General features: G+C 52.5%; 2 protein-coding genes across 4 annotated transcripts in view; one reads left to right on the forward strand and one right to left on the reverse strand.

The window, feature by feature from the left end:
* LOC147646513 (uncharacterized) overlaps positions 1-20,075 on the forward strand; it is an 88,243-nt gene extending 68,168 nt beyond the window's left edge. The window contains 1 exon segment of the mRNA XM_086873310.1: positions 18,209-20,075. Coding sequence (XP_086729436.1) covers positions 18,209-19,334 — 1,126 coding nt within the window. The 3' untranslated portion in view covers positions 19,335-20,075.
* On the reverse strand, positions 5,568-12,947 carry LOC147646519 (uncharacterized). 3 transcript variants are annotated; one of them, XR_015281849.1, is made up of 15 exons: positions 12,727-12,947; positions 12,299-12,370; positions 12,139-12,210; positions 11,986-12,051; positions 11,446-11,559; positions 10,720-10,791; positions 10,305-10,376; positions 10,031-10,102; positions 9,842-9,943; positions 8,933-9,004; positions 8,773-8,844; positions 8,587-8,685; positions 8,138-8,240; positions 7,293-7,455; positions 5,568-6,762 (listed from the first exon to the last, which is right to left on the reverse strand). XR_015281849.1 is itself a non-coding variant. In XM_086873338.1 (15 exons), the coding sequence occupies exons 1-15, from the start codon at positions 12,821-12,823 to the stop codon at positions 6,714-6,716; spliced, it is 1,275 nt and encodes a 424-aa protein (XP_086729464.1). In that variant the 5' UTR covers positions 12,824-12,945; the 3' UTR covers positions 5,568-6,713. The 3 variants fall into 3 exon arrangements, 2 of the variants coding, with proteins under 2 accessions (XP_086729464.1, XP_086729465.1); XM_086873338.1 differs by having other exon boundaries at positions 8,083-8,163; positions 12,727-12,945; XM_086873339.1 differs by lacking the exon at positions 11,986-12,051 and having other exon boundaries at positions 8,083-8,163.
* Positions 20,076-22,856: the final 2,781 nt, after the last annotated feature.

Genomic DNA, 22,856 nt, shown 5'->3' on the forward strand with positions numbered 1-22,856 from the left:
CTAATCTATAGAGTTTCTCACAAGAAAACTATTTCTGCTATAGTTTTCTATTGCCCTGATGTCAGCTGCCCAGAAATGATGCTACCAGAGCTCACTCCTCCCATTTCACATCACTCTGAGATGTGTATGGGCCATGAGTCTAGGGATGGCATTTAAAGGATGAGTTATTCAAAGGCAAAAGTCTTCTTCATCTGTCTTTGTGAGCTCTACTGGAAAACAGTTTTCTCATTGGCTCTCAAGGCCTCAAATTTTCACTTCACCCTGTTCCAGCACCTCACTGCACCACAATCACTCTATATCCAATCATAGTAATAGAATACTAGTACTATATACTCTAGGAGTGGCTCAGAAGAAGGGGCTGCAATCCCCCAAGGCCTGGGCTGCTCCAGGCCGCTCCTGGTGCCTTGGGCTGTTGAAGGGGTGCCGGGGTAGCCTTTGTGACACAGGCATGGGGTGCCGGGGTGGCCTTTGTGACACAGGCACGGGGTGCCGGGGTGGCCTTTGTGACACAGGCACGGGGTGCCGGGGTGGCCTTTGTGACACAGGCACGGGGTGCCGGGGTGCCCTTTGTGACACAGGCACGGGGTGCCGGGGTGCCCTTTGTGACACAGGCACGGTGTGTCAGGGGCCGTGGTGACACGGGACCTTGCGGTGCCCAAAGTCCATTGTGACATGGCAGAGCCCCGCCCCGGCTGGGGGGTATATAAAGGGCTTGTGGGGCCTGGGTCAGTCCCAGGACAGTGGCTGTGTCCAGGTACCTGTGTGCGCCAGAGGACTGCAGGCACGGAGGAGGAGAAGGCGAAGCCCAAGTCCCAGCCCCACAGGCCCTGGCCCGGCTCACAGAGAGCCCAGGCCTTGAGGGAGCAGCAGGAGGAGGCTGAGAGGGCAAGCAGAGGGAGGAGAGGAGCCGTGGAGTCCTGCGCTGAGGAAGAGCCAGAGCTCTGCTGAGGAGAAATGAACCAGTTCCAGCAAGGGACGCCAGGGGAAGCCTGCACTGAGCCACAGCTGTCCCCAGGAGAAGCCCAGAGCTGCCAGGAGCTCTCTGAGTGGGATGAAGGCCTTGAGCAAGAGCTGGTCCAAGTATGGGGGAGCTACTGGCATTTGCGGGACTGGGATGAGGGCAGGGAGCAAGAGCCCTCCCCAGTTGTCTCCGAGTGGGACGAGTGCAGGGAGCAGGAGCCGTGGCAGGCGGACAGCGATCACTGTCAGGAATTCTCAGATTGGGAAGAATCTCCTGAGCAGCGGCTGTCCCCAGGAGAAGGCACGAGCCGCCGGGCACTCTTGGACTGGGAAGCTTGCCGCAAGCAAGAGCTGTGCCAGGATGGCCAGGAGGTGACTGGAGGCAAAGCAAAGAGAAAATCCTCCAGGTCCAGCTGGGATGATGACAGTGATGGAGAGCTGGCTCAGGACAGCAGGGAATACTGCGACATCCTGTGCAGCCAGCTCAAGGCCTGGCAGCGGGAGGACGATGACTGGGATGAGGTGAGCGTCCTGGAGCTGCACGAGGAAGGAGAAGAGGCCAGGCAGCAGAGACTGGCAGATTTAGCCCAGGAGGGAATCCTGCTGCCTGTCCCTCGAGAAGCTTGGGTGGAGTGCCAGGAGCCCAAGCTGTGCCCACAAGAGCAACTCTGTGCCGGGCCTGGCCCTCTGGCAGCCCAAGCCACGGTGGAAGATGTCTCTTCTTCTGGGCAGCTGCTTCCCCACAGGAAAGGCCGCTCGCTCTTGAGGCGGGCACTGCAGGGACTGCGGGGGCTGCGGGGGCTGCGGGGGCTGCGGGGGCTGCAGGGGCTGCAGGGGCTGTTCCGCTGCCCCTGCCTGGCGGCACAGCCACAGGATCAGCGCCCGCTGCCAGCAGTGCAGGGCTGCAGATGGCGGCTGCCCCGCGGCCTGCCCAGCGCCCCGAGGGAGCCGCACGGGCTGCCCCGGCCTGCGCTGGCCCTGTGGGCCGAGCCGGCCCCGGCCGCTCTGCGGCACCCCTGGGGCAGCTCCCCGAGGGCACACGGCAGCCCAAAGCGGCACCCGAAGGGGGACCCTCGCTGCCGGGGCTCAGCACCGCATCCCGGCCCATCGTCCGGCCGGGAAGGCACCTGGAAAGTCATCGGCTCCCAGCTGCAGCCTGGCACCGCCAGCGGCACCCCTGCACCGGGTCCCCGAGGGCCACAGCCACACGGCTCTTGGCCCTTTGCAGGGACACTGGCTCCAGCTCCTCCCTGCTGGACTCCAAGGCCATTTCCTCTCCTCCGGAAAGGACTCCATGCTGATCCTGTGGCACTTTGGCCATGAGGAATGGACACAGACAGGAGGTGTTGCTCCCAGGACACGACGGCAGCCTGCTGGACTGCAACACACACAATTCTAACAAAAGAAAAGAAAGTTGTGTTTAGAAAGTAGTAGTAGGAAAGAAAAAAACCCCAACCCCCAACACCCCACCCCCCCACTAAAACCTGCATAAGACCCTCCAGAAACCAAAAAATGATAAAGAATAAGAATAGGAATATTAGGAAGAAGAGGTAGAAGCTGAAGTAGATGAAGACGTACTTAAAACATGGAAAATTAAGAATAAGAATAAAATGTTGGAGTCTAGAATACAGAGTGTGTGCCCTTGTTTCTGATACTTAGTTATAAGATCCAGGTATAGGTTCCCCCAGGCAGGGCAGGTCCCTGGGTGCTGCCCCTGGCCCAGATAGTTTTCAGATGGGAAAAACTATCAGAGGTAAGGTTTTAGAAGACAAAATGTCTTCCCTGCTGACAGCACCGTAAGGAATAGCTGCAGGGCAGAGTTTAAAAACAGAGGTTGTCTTGACCTCTCTATGGCCTTGCATGGTGCTCAGCATGATAGATCAGGGGAAAAAATATTATAGTGGTGTGGCAGCAGCCTCAGGGAGACAAAGAGTTACATTGTCCCACCCCAAACCCCTTGAGAAGGGCGGCCCAGGAGTTCTGATTGGGTTTGCATCCCTGAGGGGTTCTCCCTTGGTGTGCTTCTACTGCTCCCTGACCCTGAACTCCACCCTCAAAGGTGGAAACCCTCGGGGGTTCTGTCCCTCAAAAACCCCTGCTGTGCCTCTGTTCAGGGCTCTCTGTTCTGGACCTGACTTTGTTCCCATGCTGAATAAATGGTTTCATGAACGGGAGCCCGTCTCAGTTAGTGTTTCATGCTGGTTCCCAGAATCCTGCTGCTTCTCTGGACGAGATCCTGGAGTTGCGGACTGCAATAGCAGGGTATTGGATGAAATACACAAATTGACACATTGGGGGACGCAGGGTCTATGTGTCCACTCCTTGAGGGAGAACATCTGCATAGGGGTTTATGATATAGCAAAGGCCATCACTCAGGGCTGTGTAATGTGTCAAAGGGTAAACGAACGAGTGATGACGAAACCCGTACCAGGGGGAAGGGAACTAGCGGAGACACCCTTCCAAAATGTGTAAATTGATTTCACAGAAATGCCTCTAGCACAGGGATACAAACACCTGCTAGTGATCATAGATCACCTGACCCATTGGCCAGAGGCTTTTCCCACTTGGAATGAAACAGCGAGAGTAGTAGTCAAAATACTTTTGGAACATATTGTCCCCAGGTATGGGTTAATCAATAACATAGACTCGGACCAAGGCCCCCATTTCACTGCCCGTGTTCTCCAGGAAACCACTGAAGCCCTGGGGATAAAGTGGAGGTTACACACCCCATGGCATCCCCAGAGCTCCAGTCGGGTAGAACGCATGAATAAGACCATAAAAACGACCTTAACCAAGCTGACTCTGGAGACTAAATTAGATTGGATAAAATGTTTCCCTTTGGCTTTATTACATATAAGAACCCAACCTCGAGCAGATTTAGGGGTATCCCCCTATGAAATGTTATTTGGACTCCCCTTCCTAATTACTCCTTACAGCACTGCCCAGTATACTGAAGGGGAGGAAACCTCAAGGAGGTATTTGGAAACTGTTGTTAAAACTTTAGAAAACCTCAGGAAAAAAGGGTATCTCCCTCAAACTCCTCCCTTTGAGGTAGACACACACCATATCAACCCTGGGGATTGGGTATTGATAAAATCTTGGGCTAACTCTCCTCTCACTCCAAAGTTTGAAGGACCCTACCAAGTTCAACTCACCACACATACGGCTGTGAGAACCCGGGAAAAAGGGTGGACACACGTGACTCGAGTTAAAGGACCAGTGGCACCACCAGATGGGGAAGTAAACTCTGAAAAAGATCCCTCTAACTGGACTGTTGTCCCCAACACCAAGGACTTGAAAATAACCTTAAGAAGGAAACCCAGAGACTAAAGTCCCCAACCAGGAACTGGAATTACAACAGTTGTTGTTAAGTGTTCTCTTGGCTGCAACATTTGTGGTTAAGTGTTTCTTTAAAGTTTGTGAACTAATGTTAAAGTGTTTTCCAGTTGTGCTTAACTTGTAACTATATTATTATTATTATTATTTGAAAAAGTAAAAGACCCCCCCCGCCCCTGCTGAATAAGGCTCCAATTTCCTAGCCAAGACTATATCCCTCCCTGGGCAACTTTTCCCAAGACCAAAACCGACAACAGTAAAAAGGAGAAGGACAAAAAAAATAATAAAGCTGTAAGCCTTGGACCCAGACTCCCAAAAAAGTGTGAGGAAAACCCCAAGAGGCAAGACCAGGGGAGATCAAACATGGTTCCTGCTGACCTCTTGGGAGTCATGGACAGGAGGGAGCCTAAAAGGATCATCACAAGGCTCATCAAGGTCTGGTGATAGCAATGCACCTCACCAATGCCATGGGGACAGACTCTTGCATGAAATGTTATTATCCCTTGTATGATGGGGAAAATCTAGGGTCCCTGGTAAGGGTCCACACAAATTTGAGTCCTTCTTGTTATAACAAATCACAATTAGAAGAATGCCAAGAAAACGGAAAAACATATTGGATTACCAGAAATACAGCCACTTTTAGAGAATGTCTTTTGGGAGACTGTCCCATGAGGGATACTTGGCTGTGCTTTGAAAAGAACGAACCAGTAAAAGGTGAACCTGATGTGGTAAAGGAGAAAAGAGTGGACATGAGCGTGGGAAATGAAGAATAGGAAAATTTGAGTGGGAAGAACTTGTTCATTGATTCAGCTGAAAAGATCAGCAAGGAATTAAATATAACTGATTGTTGGGTATGTGGGAGTACTAAAATGTCTGATATTTGGCCCTGGGAGGGAATTAGCTTAAAACCTCGAGAAATTTTAAGCATAAAACGAACTGGGGAAAACCAAAGAACACCAGGGTATAGGAGAAGGGAAAAATGGGAATTAAAGGCTAAGGTAATTGGGGAAGACTGTATTCTACAAACTGGAAAAAGATATAGAACCCTGGTGGGGCGGATGGCATGCAAAAGATATCTTATAATGAAGAATCTAGGAATTAAATGAGTTCCCCAAGAGCCCAACCAATATTGGTCCTTAGAGAAGAGGGAAAAAGGGTGCATTCATCATGAAGGATATAACCTTTACGAATGTGCAGAAAAGGGGATCAATCCCTTCTGGGGAATTAGAAGCCTATCAAAGCATTGTGTTATAAATGCAAAGGCAATTTCAGGTTATATAAAAGAGAAATTTATTATAAAACAATAATAAATTCGAACAACGAGAAAAAACAACAATAAAATAAGCAACGCAGCGCTGGGTGGACAGGGTCTATACACAAGGTATAGGTGCTCCCAAATCCACGCCTGAGAGTCACTTGGCCTGGGTTTTTATAGGAAGTTTGTGTCCCGAGGCCAAATTCCAAGCAGGCACCCTTCGCTAAGAGGTTCTTGATTGTTCGAAGAATAGATTTCCTGGCACCGGAGAATAGAGTCAATAGACGCTGGGCAGAGGCTCCTCATATGTAAAGAGGTCCAGGATGTCTTTTTGATATCATTTTGGTCCGGGCCATTAGGGTGGAGTGGTGGGACCCATCCTGGAGCCGATGGCTTATCTCGGCTGGCTCCTCTTCCTTTGTCTAGTTTTTTTTCCACTTCTCCAACACAGGTGGGCAGGGCGGAGGTGCTCAGGTCCGGCGATATCTCGTCCGGGCCCGTTCTTTTGTTTGTTCGATGGCCTGGGCTGATGTGCCTGCTTGTGATCGTTATCTGGGTGTTTGGCTGCAATCTGTTGCCTCTCGGAGGGGAATCACGAACAGATCCGGAGAAGGACTTATTCCCACTACATGTTGTATTTTATGCCATTGGAATCACATATATATATATTTTATTTATACCCTTTACGAATTTTTACTCATAGATTAATTTATTACAGCATAGTATTAAAACAAAAACTACTTTAGTTTGTATAACCCAAAGACTGCAAAAGATAGCTGGAGATGCCCCCTACATTCAGAAACTATCTTACCCAGATGAAGACAGCAGTGACCAGAACTCTGGGGGAGGAATTTATTGCATTTCTGTTATCAGGGAATGTAAATCTCGTTGGCGCCAAGAAGATTGATCTATTGGGAAGGGGGCAAGAGAAAACTAAACAGAAGAACACCAAAGATCCTAAGAAGAATGTATGAATATGCATGAGAATTTATGGATATGTAGTAGGATTCTGTTTTTAAGGGACAATCCTTTGTTAGTAAGGTGTGCTCTCTTGGCTGAATGCAGAGACACCTGGCCAAATCTATGTACTTTTTTTTTAGCTCCTAGTTATCTTTTCATTAAACCTTTAAATTCCATAAGAAAAATACGTGAACCTCATTTTTCACAACACTGAGCTGTTTGGCCGGACATCTGGAGGTGCAGAGGCGCTCCTGTAGAGAAAGAAAGTGGCTGAGGCCCCCAGCTGCCGCTGGCACACAGGGACCCTCCTGCACAGCAGGGCCCAGAGCTGCCAAGGCTCCCCAGCACGGCTGCAGCTGCTGGCACAGCTTGGCCCAGCTGGACAGCTGCCCCTCAAGGCCCTGGAGAGCAGGGGATGGCTCTGGGCAGGGTCCCTGGCCAGGAGCGGGCCCCAGAGCACCTCTGCCTTTCAAGGACAATCTCGTCCCCGCTCTTTCTCCTGCCCACCTTGCTTTGCCTGTGCCCGCTGCTCCTGGGGCTGCTCTTGGCCAGGCAGCCTCAGTGGCAGCCAGCACTGGCTGCAGCCCCAGCGGGCTCCCCAGGACAAGGCCCAGCAATTAAGAGGCCAATGGAAGCCCTGGGCAGCAGCAGAACTCTCAGCAGAGTTATTTGGACAACCAAGGACTAGCCACAAGTCCACAGCAGCTTCACTGGGAATGTTTCTATTCTACAATAACTTTCAAAAGAAGCTGTTTGAGGGAAAGATGAACGAAACACTCACTGTTTTCTCTTGCAGGCATACCAGATTCCAACACCGCATAAAACGAAGAAATGCACCAAACAAAGCAGGCCTGCCATTAATTCTAGCCAACAGTGTGTTCCCTGACAGAAACCTCTTCTGATGCCCTTCTGGGAATTGGGAACACGTGTTGTGCTGGCTGCATCTGTGGGAGCAATGGGCAGCGTGAGGCCTGTGCTGTGCTCCACTGCTGAGCTGGCAGCATGGTGGGTATGTCCAGGATGTTCTGTTCCCCCAAAGCTGAGGCCTGCAGGCACCTTGCTGTCCCTTGGCACAGGCTGTGCCACCCAATAAAACCCAGAAGGCCAGAAGCAGAGCCCGGGGACAGCGCAGCTGCTTGGGCAGTGGCTCCTTCCAGGGACACAGGCCAAACCCATCCCTGAGCAGCCACTGCCACCCCTGACCCTCCCTGCTCTGTGACAGCTCCCCCAGCCCAAGGGGACAGAGCCAGGCCCTGTCAGGGGCCAGTGCAGCCCCTGCCCAGCTGGGAGCCAGGGCTGGCTGTGGCCCTGGGATCGCAGCAGGGCTCCCACTCGGGGCTGCTCCTGTGCCTTGGGCCTCAGGATGCTTAGGGCCAGCTCCAGGAGCAGCTGCAGTGGGATGGACACTGGTGCAGGAATCCCGATTCCCAGGGGCTGGGAATGAGCTCCAGAGGCCTGGAAGCCGAGGCACCTCCAGCTTTGGCTGCTGCTCAGCCATGCAAGGAGAGGCCCTGTGGGAAGAGCTGCTGGCACACAGCCCCACCGAGGGCTGAGCCCAGCACAGCAATTACCTCCTGTGCCTGGGCCCGTGCCTGCAATTGCCTCCCTTCCTTCAGGAAATGCTACCTTCCATAGAGCCTCTCTGTCCATCCCTTGAGAAAGGAAGAGGCACAGCTGGATCAGATGGAACCATCACATAGCAGGGAAGTGGTCTCTTCAGGAGGCAGTGCTTGTCAAAGACATGGAAGAGGATCAGGAAAAGGCCCAGGCTCTCTCTTGTCCAAACCACCACCTCTCCTGATCTGCTCAGAGACCAGGAAGTTGCAGAGGATCTCAAGGAGTGCATGGCCCATGGCGCAGTTTGGGCAGCCTGCCTGCTGATGCCAAATGCCTTCCTGCAGAGGCTGGGCAGAAACTGCATCCGGGCCAGGCTGGGAAACAGCCCTGCAGGGCTTGAAAGCAGCAGCAGGGCAGCGAGGCTGCCATGGATCCCTTCCCATGGTGCAGGGCATGGCATGTCCAGAGAAAGCCCCTGGCTGCAGAGTCTCAGGAAAGGCTGAGGGAAATGCACCCACCACGCCCTTTGAGCAGTTCCTTCTCTATTTCTTTCAGGATGTGGTGTGACTCAAGTGATTCTTTCTGTCCTGTGGCTCTGTTCTTCCCTCTCGGAGGACCTTAATAAAAAATAGTTCCATTTCCCAGGAATGGATCCCAGAAAAGCAATGCTCAGCCTGTGGGTACGGCAGGGACACACCACTCACCCCTGCGATGGGAGCCGGGCTTGTGGGCAGTGATCAGCAAAGGAGCTGGGAAAGTCCTCCCTGCAGACACACCTGTAACTCAACAGCCACAGAAGCTTCTGTCACCTGGTTCCTACCAGGTTGTCAATGATTATTCCTCGATGGGACACTGAGAACATACCTGCAGGAGGCTCCAAGGGCTTCAAAACTTTATGCAGCCAATCTAATAGAGAATCCTTCCTGGGAACCTCATCTGGAAGGGAGCACAGATCAGAACCATTCCATTGTGTGCTGGGATCGCCCTTCTGCCTTAGGGAACTGGGCACTGCCAGGGGGTTGGGTAAGACCATGGGAGCCAGATGTCAGTGGACATGGAGAAAGCTGTAGAGGGGCCTGAAATGCTCTGGGCTGGCTCCTGGTCACTCTCAACACTCTTTCCATGCTCTGTGCAACATCCCTGAAGGGTGGGCGCTCCCCAGCAGCAGAGATGGCAGCTCAAGCCTCAGCAGGGCTCAGGCCCTGGGGCACAGCAATTACCTCCTGGGACTGTGCCTGGCATGGCCTCCCTTCCTGCAGCAGAGGCTGCCCATGAGCCACTGCTTCCTCTGGGAAACGCTGCCTTCAGCACAGCCTCTCCATCCACTCTTGCAGAAAGGGACAGCTGGATCAGATGGCAGCATTCCCCACTGGGGAGGTGGCATCTTCAGGAGGCAATGCTTCTCAAAGACTTGGTTAAGGACCAGGATATCATATCAACTTTTGGGATTGGCCAGAGCCCTCCTTTCTCCAAATAGCTGCCATTTCTGATCTACCCAGAGACCAGGGAATCCTACAAGACCTCAGGGTGGGCATGGCCTGTGCTGCAGTTTGGGCTCCCTGTCAGCTGATACCAAATGCCTTCCTGCAGAGGCTGGGGAGAAGCTGCAGCCAGGCCAGGCTGGGAAACAGCCCTGCAGGGCATGAAAGCAGCAGCAGGGCAGCGAGGCTGACAAGGATCCCTTCCTGCTGTGTTGAGCACTGCATGTCCAGATGTGCAGAGAAAGCCCCTGGCTGCTGAGTCTCAGGAGAAGGCTGAGGGACATGGACCCACCTTGTCCTTCTTGCAGAATTTTCTTCAGCATTTGCCTCATGGGTTTGGATGGCTCATGGGGTTTCATAACTCCTGTAGCTTTGGTATTTCCTCTTGAAGGACCTTAGAGCAAAATAATTCCATTTCCCAGGAATGGATCCCAGAATGCCAATGCTCAGCCTGTGGGGTCAGCAGGGACACACCACTCACCCCTGTGATGGGAGCCAGGCTTGTGTGCAGCAACCAACCCAGGAGCTGGGAAAGTCCTCCCTGCAGACACACCTGTAACTCAACAGCCACAGAAGCTTCTGTCATCTCTTCTGATCTGAACAGGCAGCACTGAGCCTCAGGAGTGGTGAGAGGATCACGCAGGGCGAGGGCACACATGTGCATGGCTCTGTCCTGGCACCTGCAGCGATGCTCTCCTGGCCAAGCCTTGGGCTCTGAGCTGGCAGCTCTCCCAGGGGGAAAGGCCTTCACCTACCCTCACCATCTTCCAGAGCCTCAGTCCTGGGTGTGGGTTGAGAAGCTGCATCACCTGCACCAAGAGGCTTGGCTGTAAAGAAAGGCAGGACATATCAGCTCCCATGGCACTGTAGGAGGATCCTCAGGCTCTCTGGGGCCAGTAAAGGAACTGTGCAAGGCACAGCCCCGGGACACAGCCCTGGGCCCGGCCCCTTCCCTCTCTGATCTTCTCTGTGGCTGCACAGCACACAGGGAAGGAGATACTGGCATTGCACATGGGAAGAAGACTGATGCCTAAATTCACCTTCCTCACACTGACAGTGACCTGTGGGATCCCTCAGGCCTGAGATTATTTTAAGAGATATGGCACATGAGTGAGCTCTTGCCACCTTGTCATTGCTTGTTCTGTCAGTAAAGGGAATAGAAGAACTTGCCTCCAGCATTCTCCAAGATATTCAAAGTATCATTCAGTAGCACTTCCAAATAATTGAGGTTGAGTTCCAAATCTAGAAGGGAGCACAGATCAGAACAGTTTCCATGGTGTGCTGAGATCCCCTTCTACCTTAGGGAACAGGGCAGTGCAAGGGAGTCGCACTAAGGCTGTGGGTGCCAGATGTCAGTGGACATGGCCACAGCTGCAGAGGGGCCTGGGGGCTCTGGGCTGGCTCCTGGTCACTCTCCACCCTCTTTGCAGGCCCTGTGCAGCATCCCTGGGAGAGGTGGCTGGAGCAGCCCAGGCCCCACTGGGGCCCTCTCTCTGCCACAGCTGAAAGAACTGTAAAAGCAGTGGGGAAGAACTACAGCAGGCAGTGCCACAACTGTCCCTCAGGCCCTCCCTCCCTCCTGCCCACATTCTGCTGGGACAGCTCTCCCATCCCATAGGGACTGGGCCAGGCTCCTTCAGGATACAGTGGAGCCTTGCCCTCCCCCTCTGCCTATTCCCCACCATGGGCACCCCTTTGCAGCTGCTGCCAGGATTTGGGACCTGTCTCCCATGGAGGGACCCCAGCAGGACTGCTCAGTAGCCAAGTGCCCTGAGCCTGCTGGGGATAATTCCACTGGGCTGTGCCGGTCTTGTCTGGGCTGTGTCTGCACTGCCAAGCAGCAGAGATGGCAGCTCGAGCCTCAGCAGGGCTCAGGCCCAGAGGCACAGCAATCACCTCCTGGGACTGTGACTGTGCCTGGCATGGCCTCCCTTCCTGCAGCAGAGGCTGCCCATGGGCCACTGCTTCCTCCGGGAAACGCTGCCTTCAGCACAGCCTCTCCTTCCGTCTCTGGAGAAAGGAAGAGGGATACATGCATCAGGTGGGGCTGTTTGTTCCCCAACATGAAGGTGGCATCTTCAGGAGGCAATAGTTGTCAAAGATATGGATAAGTTTCAGGAAGGCATCCAAACTTTGGAGCCAGGCCAGCCACATCTACCACAAGACTGGGAAATTGCAGGGGATTTCAGGGTGTGCATGGCCCGTGCTGCAGTTTGGGCTCCCTGACAGCTGATGCCAAATGCCTTCCTGCAGAGGCTGGGGAGAAGCTGCAGCCAGGCCAGGCTGGGAAACAGCCCTGCAGGCTATGAAAGCAGCAGCAGGGCAGCAAGGCTGCCATGGATCCCTTCCTGCTGTGCCAGGCACGGCGTGTCCAGATGTGCAGAGAAAGCCCCCGGCTGCTGAGTCTCAGGAGAAGGCTGAGGGACATGGACCCACCACGGCGTCTCTCCAGTTCACTCAGCCTCTTGTCTCCTGTAGGTTTGTTCCTCCCTATAGGAGAACCTTAACAGAAAGTATTTCCATTTCAGATGAATGGATCCCACAGAACCAGGGCTCAGCCTGTGGGATCAGCAGGGATGCAACACTCACCCCTGTGATGGGAGCTGGGCTTGCGTGCAGCAACCAGAAAAGGAGCTTGAAATGTCCTCGCTGCAGACACAGCTGTAACTCAACAGCCACAGCAGCTTCTGTCACCTGGATCCTGCCACGTTGTCAATGATTATTCCTTGTTGGGACAGTGAGAACATACCTGCATGGGGCTCCAGAGGGAGAAAATCTTCATGAAGCCAAGCTGCTGGAGAAGCCTTCCTACCACCCTCATCTGGAAGGAAGCACAGATCAGAACCATTCCATGGTGTGCTGGGACCCCCTTCTGCCTTAGGGAACTGGGCACTGCAAGGGGTTCAGGTAAGGCTGTCGGAGCCAGATGTCAGTGGACATGGCCAAAGCTGCAGAGGGGCCTGGGGAGCTCTGGGCTGGCTCTGGGCACTCTCCACCCTCTTTGCAGGCCCTGTGCAACATCCCTGGAAGGGCAGTGGGGCCAGCCCAGGGCCCCTGAGGCCTCTGTCCCTCCCACAGAGGAAACCCTCCCTAAAGCCCTGGGGAAAACCATCCCCAACACTTCCCAGGGAGAAGGGAGCACTGTCCCGGGAAAGGGAAGCCAGGCCGCCGGCTCACCTGCTCGCAGTGCTCGCCACGGAGCAGCCTGGGCAGCCCTGTCAGGCAGGGCCACTGCCAGGAGGAGCAGGAGGAGGAGGTGCAGAGCAAAGGCCATGGTGCCTTGCCCACTGCCAGTCCTGCAGCTCTTGCTGCCACCACTGTCCTGACACCGCTGTCCCAATGTCAGCACCGCTGCTGCCGCCGCCGCTGCTGCCACAACAGTCGTGGTCAAGGACTGACTGCTCGGTCCTTGTGGTGCTGGGCAACCACGGGGCTCTGGGACCTCTGTGACCTCAGAGCCTGCTGTCACCTCAGCCTGCTGTCACCCCAGAGCCTTCTGTGACCTCATGGCCTTAAGTGTCCGCCCCAAGTGTACTCCCATCTGTACTAGAGGACTGCTCTGACTGTGAATCTTTGACTTCATCAAAGGGTCATTGCTAAACAAAACCTTGGTTTTGCCTGCTGACATTGCTGGACAGGCAGTGTCCCAGGAGATGCTCTTGATGGTTGCCTCTTTTCCTGGGCATGGCACTGGAGGAGGTCCAGGCCCAGGTGATGCCACTGAAGGAAATGTGCCCTCAGCCCAGGGATGCTCAACACAGACTCCCCCAGCCCCTCGGGGCCCTGCCTCTGGTCACAGCAGCCCCTGCCTGGCTCCTGCCTGCCCACACCATGGTCAGCCCTGCCTGCTCCTGGACATGGAGCTCAGCCAGGGCTGGTGCTGTGTGGGCTTTGCTGGTGGTACCAGCCGGACACTGGGGTGAGAGCTCCATCTCTTTATTGGAACAGAAGAGCTGTGCTGGGCCCTGCCCTGGCAGGAGGGACCCACCTTCAGTCCAGGCCACAGAGCAGGGCGGGTCCCTTCAGGGACACAGGGCCTTGCTGTGGGTGGTGGCAGCATCTGCACAGCAGCAAGCTGGTAATGCAGCTGTGACAGGGACATCACGTACGGGCATGGAGATGTGAAATGTGTGGTGCAGGTGTCCCTGAGGGAGGTGTTTGGCCTTTCCTGTGAAGCTGCAGAGGGGAACCTGTTGAGAGAGGAGATGGCTGAGGCCCCAGCTGCAGCTGGCACACAGGGACCCTCCTGCACACTGGGAGATTCTCACTGTGCTCAAAGTTTCCCTCTGAAGACTAAGAGCTGAATGTGGATGGGCTTAGCAGCTGATCTGCAGGCCAAACAATTGAGGTAGCAAAAGAAGAAATTGAGAAAACACAAGTTTATCCATAGCAAGGAGGAAAGCAAGGCTGTTAGCATGGAAACCAATAAAAAGGGATGTAAGGGCTATTTGCAGTTGTAATAAATGGAATTGGTTCGTGCTAACTAAATTGTAACTGTTATTAAAGTTCTTATTTGAAACAATCAAGAATCAGTGTTACAAAGCAGATGTACCCCTTGGCAGATGTTACATGTCAAAATTAAGGTACAGGATGTAGTTTAGAAGATAAATGGTGTCTCAAGACCAAAATGGCCACAATTAGAACAAATTTAGGCACTGGGCCTAAAGATTAGTAAACATAAAGCTAATTAGTAGACTAACACAACACAAGGCTTAGTACGCACACGCAGACCAGTAAGGTTATCCAAAGGACAAAGAGGAAGAGGAGAAGCCTTTGGCAAAAGACCACCAAAAGAAGACTGAAGACCCCCTAACAACAAGTGAGGCATGCGCCGTGAAGAAAAATGATGTAAAGTCAGAAAAATTGGAAATAGGAGGAAACTTACAGGAAACATTAATGAATATGTATAAGCATACAGTATACAAGTTTAGCTTGAAGTGCTTTGTTTTGAACATGAGGGAAGGTGGGAAGCCTCTGTACCCTGGTCGGTTTTGCTTATGCTTTAATCATACTTAATTACTAGCAGATTGCATATATAAATTTTAATGTTTTATTAAACTGTATTATTTTACTAAACTGTATCCTTTTATACGACATTACTATTCAGTTTAGTAAATTGTATTCATTTTCAATTAAACTGCCATTAACCCAAGGGACCTAGTTGTCAAAATTCTAATTTAATTTATAACAATATTTTAACAAAGAAGGCTGTTACAACAACATTTGTATTTACCAAACATGACACAACATGAGCTATATTAACAAAGAAGGCCCCTTACGGTGACAACATTCTACTGCTCAAACTGTAAAACATCTTTGTGTACTGATCAGGAGGTCACGATTTACTCTTTACAATCCTGATGCTGAATGTCTCCTGAGGAGGTCTGGTCAGGGAGAAGAATGAGCCCCTTGTGGGCTGCCCCTGTTTGGACAACCTGCTCCTCACCCCGAGCCTCAGCATGTCTGACATCACCCACCTGGGACTGACATCCCAAAACATTGAAAATATTTCTCTTTATAATTTTTCTTTATAATTAAAATCTAATAAATTAATAAAAATAAAATTATATTTTTATAATACTATTATTCTGTATTTTTATAACCAAATTTTTATATTTATATAAAAGAATTGTTACGTTTTTAGCAACTAAAAACGTTATCGGTCCTTGGTTCAAAGTACCACAATTCCGTTCATTAATTAATTGACCACTATTTCTCCCTCCTTAGGCTAATTATTCCTATTTTTAGTCCTTTGATCGTCATTTTTATCATTTTCTCAGACAGGGTAAAAGGGACCACTTTGGGGTCCATGGAGACTTTTCCGGGGAACATTTGGGGCAGTTTTGGGTCTGGGGAGGGAATTTAGAGAGAATTTGGGGATCTGGAGGACACTTGGGGGAGGCGGGTGGGGACTTGGAGGGGCACTTGGGGATTCTGTGGGACAATTCGGGGTTCGGGGGAGCACTTGGGGGTCCAGGGGGGCACTTGGAGGTCAGGGAGGGGAATCTGGGGGGGCCCTTCGGGGTCCGGGCGGGCACTTGGGGGGCTGTAACGGGGAATCTCTGGGTCGCGGGGGATGATGGGAGTTGTAGGCGCCGGTATAATGAGGCTTAGTGGGGCCGCGGAGCATCACGGGAGTTGTAGACGCAGCTCCAATGGATTCCGGTGAGGCGCGGTGCATGACGGGAGATGAAGTCCCGGCTGGAATAGAGCTCTATGGGCGCCGCGGAGCATAATGGGAGCTGTAGTCCCGGAAGTGGCTCGGAAGGCGTGTTCGGCGGTGTGGGGAAGCACTTGGAGAATATTTTTGCGTCCGAGCTGCAGGTCCTGGCGGCGAATGTATACGGCTCGGGAGCACTTGGGGGGAACCTGGGGAGCTGTGACCGGGCTCTTTAGGGTGTGGAGCACGGCAGGAGGTTTGGGCGCGGAACTGTGTTGTGGGATGATGGGAGATGAATTCCCAGCAGTGGCTGGAAGGAGAATCTGTGGGGTCGGGAGCATTCGGGGATCCAGGGACACTTTGGGGGGTCCCGAACGGGTGCTGAGGGGGCAGTCGGGGATCCTGAAGGGTCTGGGGGACACATGGGACCTATGGGGGTCGATCCTGGGGTTCTGGGGAGCTCAGGGCATATTCCCATTTCCTCACAGCCTGGTCTCAGTTGCCCCCTACAGGCTCCTACTCACTGCCAGTCTAATCCCAGTATGATCCCAGTATGATGTTAGTACACAGCCAGTGCAATCTCAGCCACTGCCAGGATGATCCCAGTCCAAACCAGTCTCTGCCAGTGCTGCCACTCCTGGGATCCCCCAGCGCTCTCTGTGTTCCCCCCTCCCACATCTCCCCAGAGGAGCCCCAAGGGCTGGCAGTCCCCAGCCAGGGTCCCCAGCCAGCCCCAGGTTGGATCTGCAGCCCCCAATTTTCCCAGTTTCCCTCTCCTTTTCCCCGGGCCGGGTTCCCCCCGTCCCCAGCGGGTGGGAGCAGCGGAGAGCCCCGCGCTGCCCATCCCGACCTGTCCCGGCTCCATCCCCGCTCCTGCCGTGGGCTGTGAGGGGTTTGGGAACGGGGCACCGAGGGTGTCACTGCTCCTGGGGGAGGAGGAGGGATGGAAGATGAGGGATGAAGAAGGAGAGTGAGAAGGGATGGAAGCAGGAGAAGGACCTGGCATTAGGGAGGAGAAGAAGGGATGGAAGGGGAGGAGAGGGAGGAAGATGTTGGAAATACTCCACAAACCCCTTCATTCTCGTCCCCCATGGGGATGTGTCTGCCCTTCACAGAACACAGGTGGGAAGGGGTCTCAAAATATATCCAACATGGACCTAAGGTATTTTAGACAAAGAAGGGTCAAACTTATGAGACGTGGTCCTGGGTTCATTGTATGTGCATCGCCCGGGGCAAGAAAGAGGCTGAGATTCCTCGGGTGCTGTCTCTTAAACTTGGGGGAGGGGGTGGCCAAGGGATACAGGGGGGTTACAGCCAATGGGATAGGGAAAAGAAAAGGGAGGGTAGGTAGGGACTAACCTTATATAAAACCAAGGGTGAGTTCTTCCCCTGGGACATACCATAATTGTTTAAATGAACTTCAACAGGAAGAGGAGGGACAAAGAAGGATCTGGGAAAGGAGAAGGAACCAAGAGGTCAAGAACTCCCTGAATTTACAGTCCCCCACCTGTGGGATCATCACCCCCCATCCCACAGGTGCCCTGAGAGGGGGAGCTCAGCCCAGATATCCTGGGGGGTCCCTGGGCTGGGTTTTTTGGGAGGGGATATTTCCGACTTAATGACTGCAAAGCTGAGTGGAAAATGCCCCTTGTGGAGACACTGGGGGGTCCCAGCATCCCTAAGTGGGGAGATGGAAGTGGAGGAACTTTTCAGATTCCTGGCACTCCCAGCAGCCTGGGGAGGGCAGGGACTGAGCAGACAGGGGACGCCCAATACAAGCGTGACCCCCAGCAGCTGGGACAGGGAGGAACCCCTGAACACTACAGGGGAGAGACCAGAGATGGGGAACTCCTGGGAGGCATTTTCTGGGTTGAATCTTGATGTTTTGGAGGTTTTTATGGATAGCTTGGGATTTCTAAAGATGGACTTGGGCAGGAGGAGCCCCCTAATCCAATGTGGTCATGAATTGTATTTTTCCCCAAACCAGGATTTCCCATTCCCAAATCTTGGCTGGATGGAGAAGGAGGCTGTGAGGAAGAGGAAGATCTCCCAGGACACCCAGGCAGGTGAGGAGGAAGTCAGTGCCCCTTTCCCCCTCTCTCCTGCTCCATCTCCCAGCCCAGCAGGGCCCCCGGCTGCAGGACAACCCCGCTGCCGACGCCGTCCTGCCGGGGACGCACTGGGGGGATCTCCTTCCCCTTCCCTCTGGCACGGAGGCAAATCCCATCCTCTCCTTGTCCTTCCTCCCCCAGACAAGGAGCTGAGGATGGAGACCAGGGAGGACAAATCCCCACAGCAGAACCTCATGGAAGAGGCCATTTTGAGCAGCTCCACAGCACAGGAATCCAATGGGGAGGAAAAGCCATGGAGATCCCGCAGGAGGAGGGGCTCCAAAGCCATCCCAGGGTGCTCTGAGGAGGAAAGACCCACCCTGTGCCGGGAAGGCGGCTGGAGATCCAGCCGGGGCTCTGAGCTGGTGGTCCATGAGCAGCTTCAGGATGGGGAGAAGCCCTACAAGTGCTTGGAGTGTGGGAAGTGCTTCAGCTCGAGCACCAAACTGATCCGCCACCAGATGATCCACACTGGGGAATGGGCCTACGAGTGTGGGGAATGTGGGAAGGGCTTCTACTGTAGCTCCCACCTCATCATCCACCAGCGCATCCACACTGGGGAGAGGCCCTACGAGTGTCCCGAGTGTGGGAAGAGGTTTCAGACCAGATCCACTCTCCTCAGGCACCAGCGGATTCACATGGATGAGAGGCCCTTCCGCTGCCCCTACTGCAGGAAGGGCTTCAAGCAAAACTCCCACCTCATCAGGCACCGGCGCATCCACACTGGGGAGAGGCCCTATGAGTGTGGGGAATGTGGGAAGAGCTTCAGTCAGAGGTCCCAACTCATCATCCACCAGATGATCCACACTGGGGAGAGCCCCTTCGAGTGTCCCGAGTGTGGGAAGAGGTTTCAGGCCAGCTCCAATCTCCTCCTGCACCAGCGGATTCACACGGATGAGAGGCCCTTCCGCTGCCCTGACTGTGGGGAGGGCTTCAAGCACAACTCCATCCTCATCACCCACCTGCGCATCCACACTGGGGAGAGGCCCTATGAGTGTGGGGAATGTGGGAAGAGCTTCAGCCAGAGATCCCACCTGATCCGCCACCAGAGAACCCACACTGGGGAGAGGCCCTATGAGTGTGGGGAGTGTGGGATGACCTTCAGATGGAGGTCCCAGCTGACCATCCACCAGATGATCCACACTGGGGAGAGGCCCTACGAGTGCTCTGAGTGTGGGAAGAGGTTTCAGACCAGCTCCATTCTCCTCAGGCACCAGCGGATTCACACAGATGAGAGGCCCTTCCGCTGCCCTGACTGCAGGAAGGGCTTCAAGCGCAACTCCACCCTCATCACCCACCGGCGTATCCACACTGGGGAGAGGCCCTACGAGTGTCCCCAGTGTGGGAAGAGCTTCACCCAGAGCTCTCACTTGACCCAACACCAACAGAGGCACCGGTAAGGGAAGCCCTGTGAGTGCCCCAAGTGCAGGAAGAGCTTCGTGCACTGCCCCAGCTCCATCCCCCATCAGAGGACCCACGTTGGGCAGAGCCCTGATGACCCACGTACCCAGTGATCTGTGTTGAGAACACACTGGGCTGGTGGTCATTTTGATTTGGCCCTCATTTTCATTCATCTTCATCCCTTTAAAACAGACAAAATTGGGGTAAAAGTCAACAGATTTGTCAAAGGCATCTAAAGCCTCACTTTTTACTAGTGCTTGAAGGGAATCTGGTATTCAGGGAGGTAATGGGGAGGGTTTTGGGGGTATTTGGTTTATTTGTCTCCATCTCTTGGCACTCAAGGAGACGAGTGAGTTCAATCTGTCACCTCAAAATCACTCAGTGCCATTGAAATCTACTCAATCCCACCCAGAATGACTGGATTCCACAGTCCCTCAGGGTGTGTTGCCTTAAGTTTTAGCTTTCATATTTTTCATATTCTGCACTGCCTAGGTTTGTAGTTTTGAACTTCCTATTAAGTGTTAGTGAGCTCCCTTCACAGAGTAGGTAGACAAAACAATTCCTTTTCTAGCTTGGTACCAAGGACAATTGTTACAAGTTCCAGGCCCAAAAGCATGAACAAGGGTGGACTGTAGAGAGAAAACAAGAAGGATGGGGCTTCATCATCTGAAGCTGTAACTGGACAATGAATCCAAATATGCAGATGGACCTAAACTTCTGAAAATGTGAGACCTCATGATCACTTGTCCATTTTTGTGACCATTTCTGGTCTATCTTGGGTGTAGCCCTGGCCAGGCTCTTGTACTGCCCATGGTGTATTTAAATCCTTCTAATAAACTTTATTCTTAACTCTGTCCAGCCTCTGTTCTTGGTCAGCCTTCTGAAGGCATCAGGTGGAATGGGGTTGGAAGGGGATTGGGTGAAGTGGGATGCAGATCAGGAGGGGTGAGATGAGCATTGGGTGGGGCAGGATGGGTGGGATGGAGTCTGGGAGGTGTGAAATGTGGGAAATCGAGCTTGGGAAGGGGGTCTTGATGTCCAGCAGGGATGGGGTGGGTTGAGGTTGGGATTGGGGAGGTGAGGTGGGGTCTGCAATGAGACAGCCAAAGTTTGGGGGTGATGAAGGGAGCAGGAGGCCATTACTGAGTTTTTCTGTGAGATTCCCCTGCCCAGGGATGCAAAGATTTAGTTTCAAATGAACACTGTTAAAGTGAGAGGCGTGGGCAAGAGGGAATTCCATCCCTCTGCCTCAGAGGATGGGCCCTGTGAGCCCAGGAAGAAACTCCACCCTGGACCCCTCGTGGGGTGGCAGCCCAGGGATTTCTGATTGGGTTTGGGCCCCTGGGGTTTCTCCCTTGCTGTGTTCCCAGTGGTCCCTGACCTTGAACTCCACCCTGATTCTCGAACCCCATCTCCCTGCCTCTGTTTGGGGCTGTCTCTGGATCTGAGTTTGTTCCTGAGCTGAATAAATGTTTTCCTGAGCAGAATCCCGTCTTGTTGGTGTCCCATGCCTGTTCCTGGCAACTGTGGCTTCCCTGGACATGATCCTGCAGCCTGGCCCCAGAATGCAAGACCTCACAAAATCAAGACCCCCCAGACCCCCCCAAAAATCAAAAAATTCCCTAAAATTTGCCAAATCCCCCGAAATTCCCTTAATTTCCATAAAATGCCCTTCTATTCACCCTCCGCTGCCTCCGCAGACGGTGCCTTGGGGACACCTCAAGGAATTTAGAGGGGGTCTCTCCTCCCCCCCCACCCCGAAAAACCTGCTGCTTTTGGGAAAAAAATTCCCCAAAATCCTTTGGATTTGTCATGGGGTAGCTTTACCTTTAAGACAGCTTAGAAAGAGGGGAAGTTGAAGCTGCTGGTGGCTGATGCGAGTTTTTCCTCCTGACCAATTATCAGTCATTTCCAAAAATTGACAGCAGATCTGACCATTAAAAAGTGAATTCAGCTTGTAAACACCCCCTTAAGAAGTACAGACAGAATTCTCTTGCCCTCTCTGGTTTCCGGCTTCTGAGGAGGTAACAAGGCTCTGTCTCGGACTCCTCCCCCCCTCTCCAGGCCGACAAGGCCGCGGTGGAAGTGGGAGGGAAGGGGGAAGAGAAGCAGCGCTGGTCAGCCGAGCTTGGTTTTCAGTTTTTGCTGCTAGACTGAAACTTAACACCATGAACTCTTGCAGTTTTCTTAAAGCTTTTAATTCTTTTACTACCTGGATAAACATACAGATTACTCCTTTTCTCAGAAAGACAGAGAGAGAGACAATCAACATAGAGGAGACATCATAGAACTACCAAAAACAGTGAAGAAAAGAGTTAAGTTTAAATAAGAAAGAGAGAATAAGGAGATGCTTTACAGCTGAAATATCTTTCTGTTAAAGCTATGGAGATGGACAATAATAGTATAAAAGACTCCTTTAATTCATGATAAGAGTATTAGGAGGAATGAGATATTCAAAGTGTAACTTTTGAGCAAAAGAGAGAGAGAGTACTTGTGATACTGTGAGTTGCTGGAATTGAGTGAAGATTTTGAAGCTTTGGGGGGCAAAGAGAAAACTGTTTTCCAGGAAGGCTCACAGAGACAAATGAAGAAGACTTCTGCCTTTGAATAACTTATCCTTAAAAATAAGATTCCTAAACTCTGTGACCCATACACACCTCGGAGATGTGAAATGGGAGGAGAAGATCTAATGACAGATTTCCGGGCAGCTGGCATTAGAGAAATAGAAAACTATGACAAAAAATAGTTTTCTCGTGAGAAACTCTGTAAGTTAACAGAAAGAGACTTCTGTTTCTCTACAAAGACTGATGAAAAGACTGTAACCAGAATTGAGACTGTTTTTAACCACCAAAGTTCTAAAGTTATTTGTCTCTATGTTGTCATGTGTACAGAGAAATAGTTAAGATGTGGAAGATAAGGAGGTTTTCTGAAAGTTTATTCTGGTGTTCTTATTCGTGTAGTTTGTTAATAAACTGTCTTTATTCCTTTTAAGTTTTAAGCCTGTTTTGCTCTTGTTCTAATCCATATCTCACAACAAGAAATAAGTAATTTTTTTAGTTACTGGTTTAAAACCACGACACAGGGCCAGGCTGCAGGATCATGACCAGGGAAGCCACAGTTACCAGGAACAGGCATGGGACACCAACAAGATGGGATTCTGCTCAGGAAACCATTTATTCAGCTCAGGAACAAACTCAGATCCAGAGACAGCCCCAAACAGAGGCAGGGAGATGGGGTTTGACAACCAGGGTGGAGTTCAAGGTCAGGAACCACTGGGAACACAGCAAGGGAGAAACCCCAGGGGCCCAAACCCAATCAGAAATCCCTGGGCTGCCACCCCACGAGGGGTCCAGGGTGGAGTTTCTTCCTGGGCTCACAGGGCCCATCCTCTGAGGCAGAGGGATGGAATTCCCTCTTGCCCACACCTCTCACTTTAATGATATTCATTTGAAACTCAATCCTTGCCTCCCTGGGCAGGGGCACCTCACAGAAAAACTCACTCAGTAATGGGCACCCTGTCCATTTCTCATCCCCAGATTTCGGCTGTCTCATTTGTAGACCCCACCCCACCTCCCCAGTCCCAACCCCAACCCATCCCATCCCTGCTGGACATCAAGACCCCCTTCCCAAGCTCT

The sequence above is a fragment of the Cyanistes caeruleus genome, unplaced genomic scaffold, assembly GCF_971803275.1.
Source record: "Cyanistes caeruleus unplaced genomic scaffold, bCyaCae1.hap1.1 HAP1_SCAFFOLD_94, whole genome shotgun sequence".
Classification (NCBI taxonomy): domain Eukaryota; kingdom Metazoa; phylum Chordata; class Aves; order Passeriformes; family Paridae; genus Cyanistes; species Cyanistes caeruleus.

Coding starts and splice junctions, on each gene's coding strand:
- LOC147646519 (XM_086873338.1), bottom strand. CDS start 12,823: ATGGCCTTTGCTCTGCACCTCCTCCTCCTGCTCCTCCTGGCAGTGGCC. Junction 12,052..12,138: donor GCCCAGCTCCCATCACAGGG/GTGAGTGTTGCA, acceptor CTTTCTGTTAAG/GTTCTCCTATAGGGAGGAAC. Junction 10,377..10,719: donor TATCTTGGAGAATGCTGGAG/GCAAGTTCTTCT, acceptor CTTTCTTTACAG/CCAAGCCTCTTGGTGCAGGT.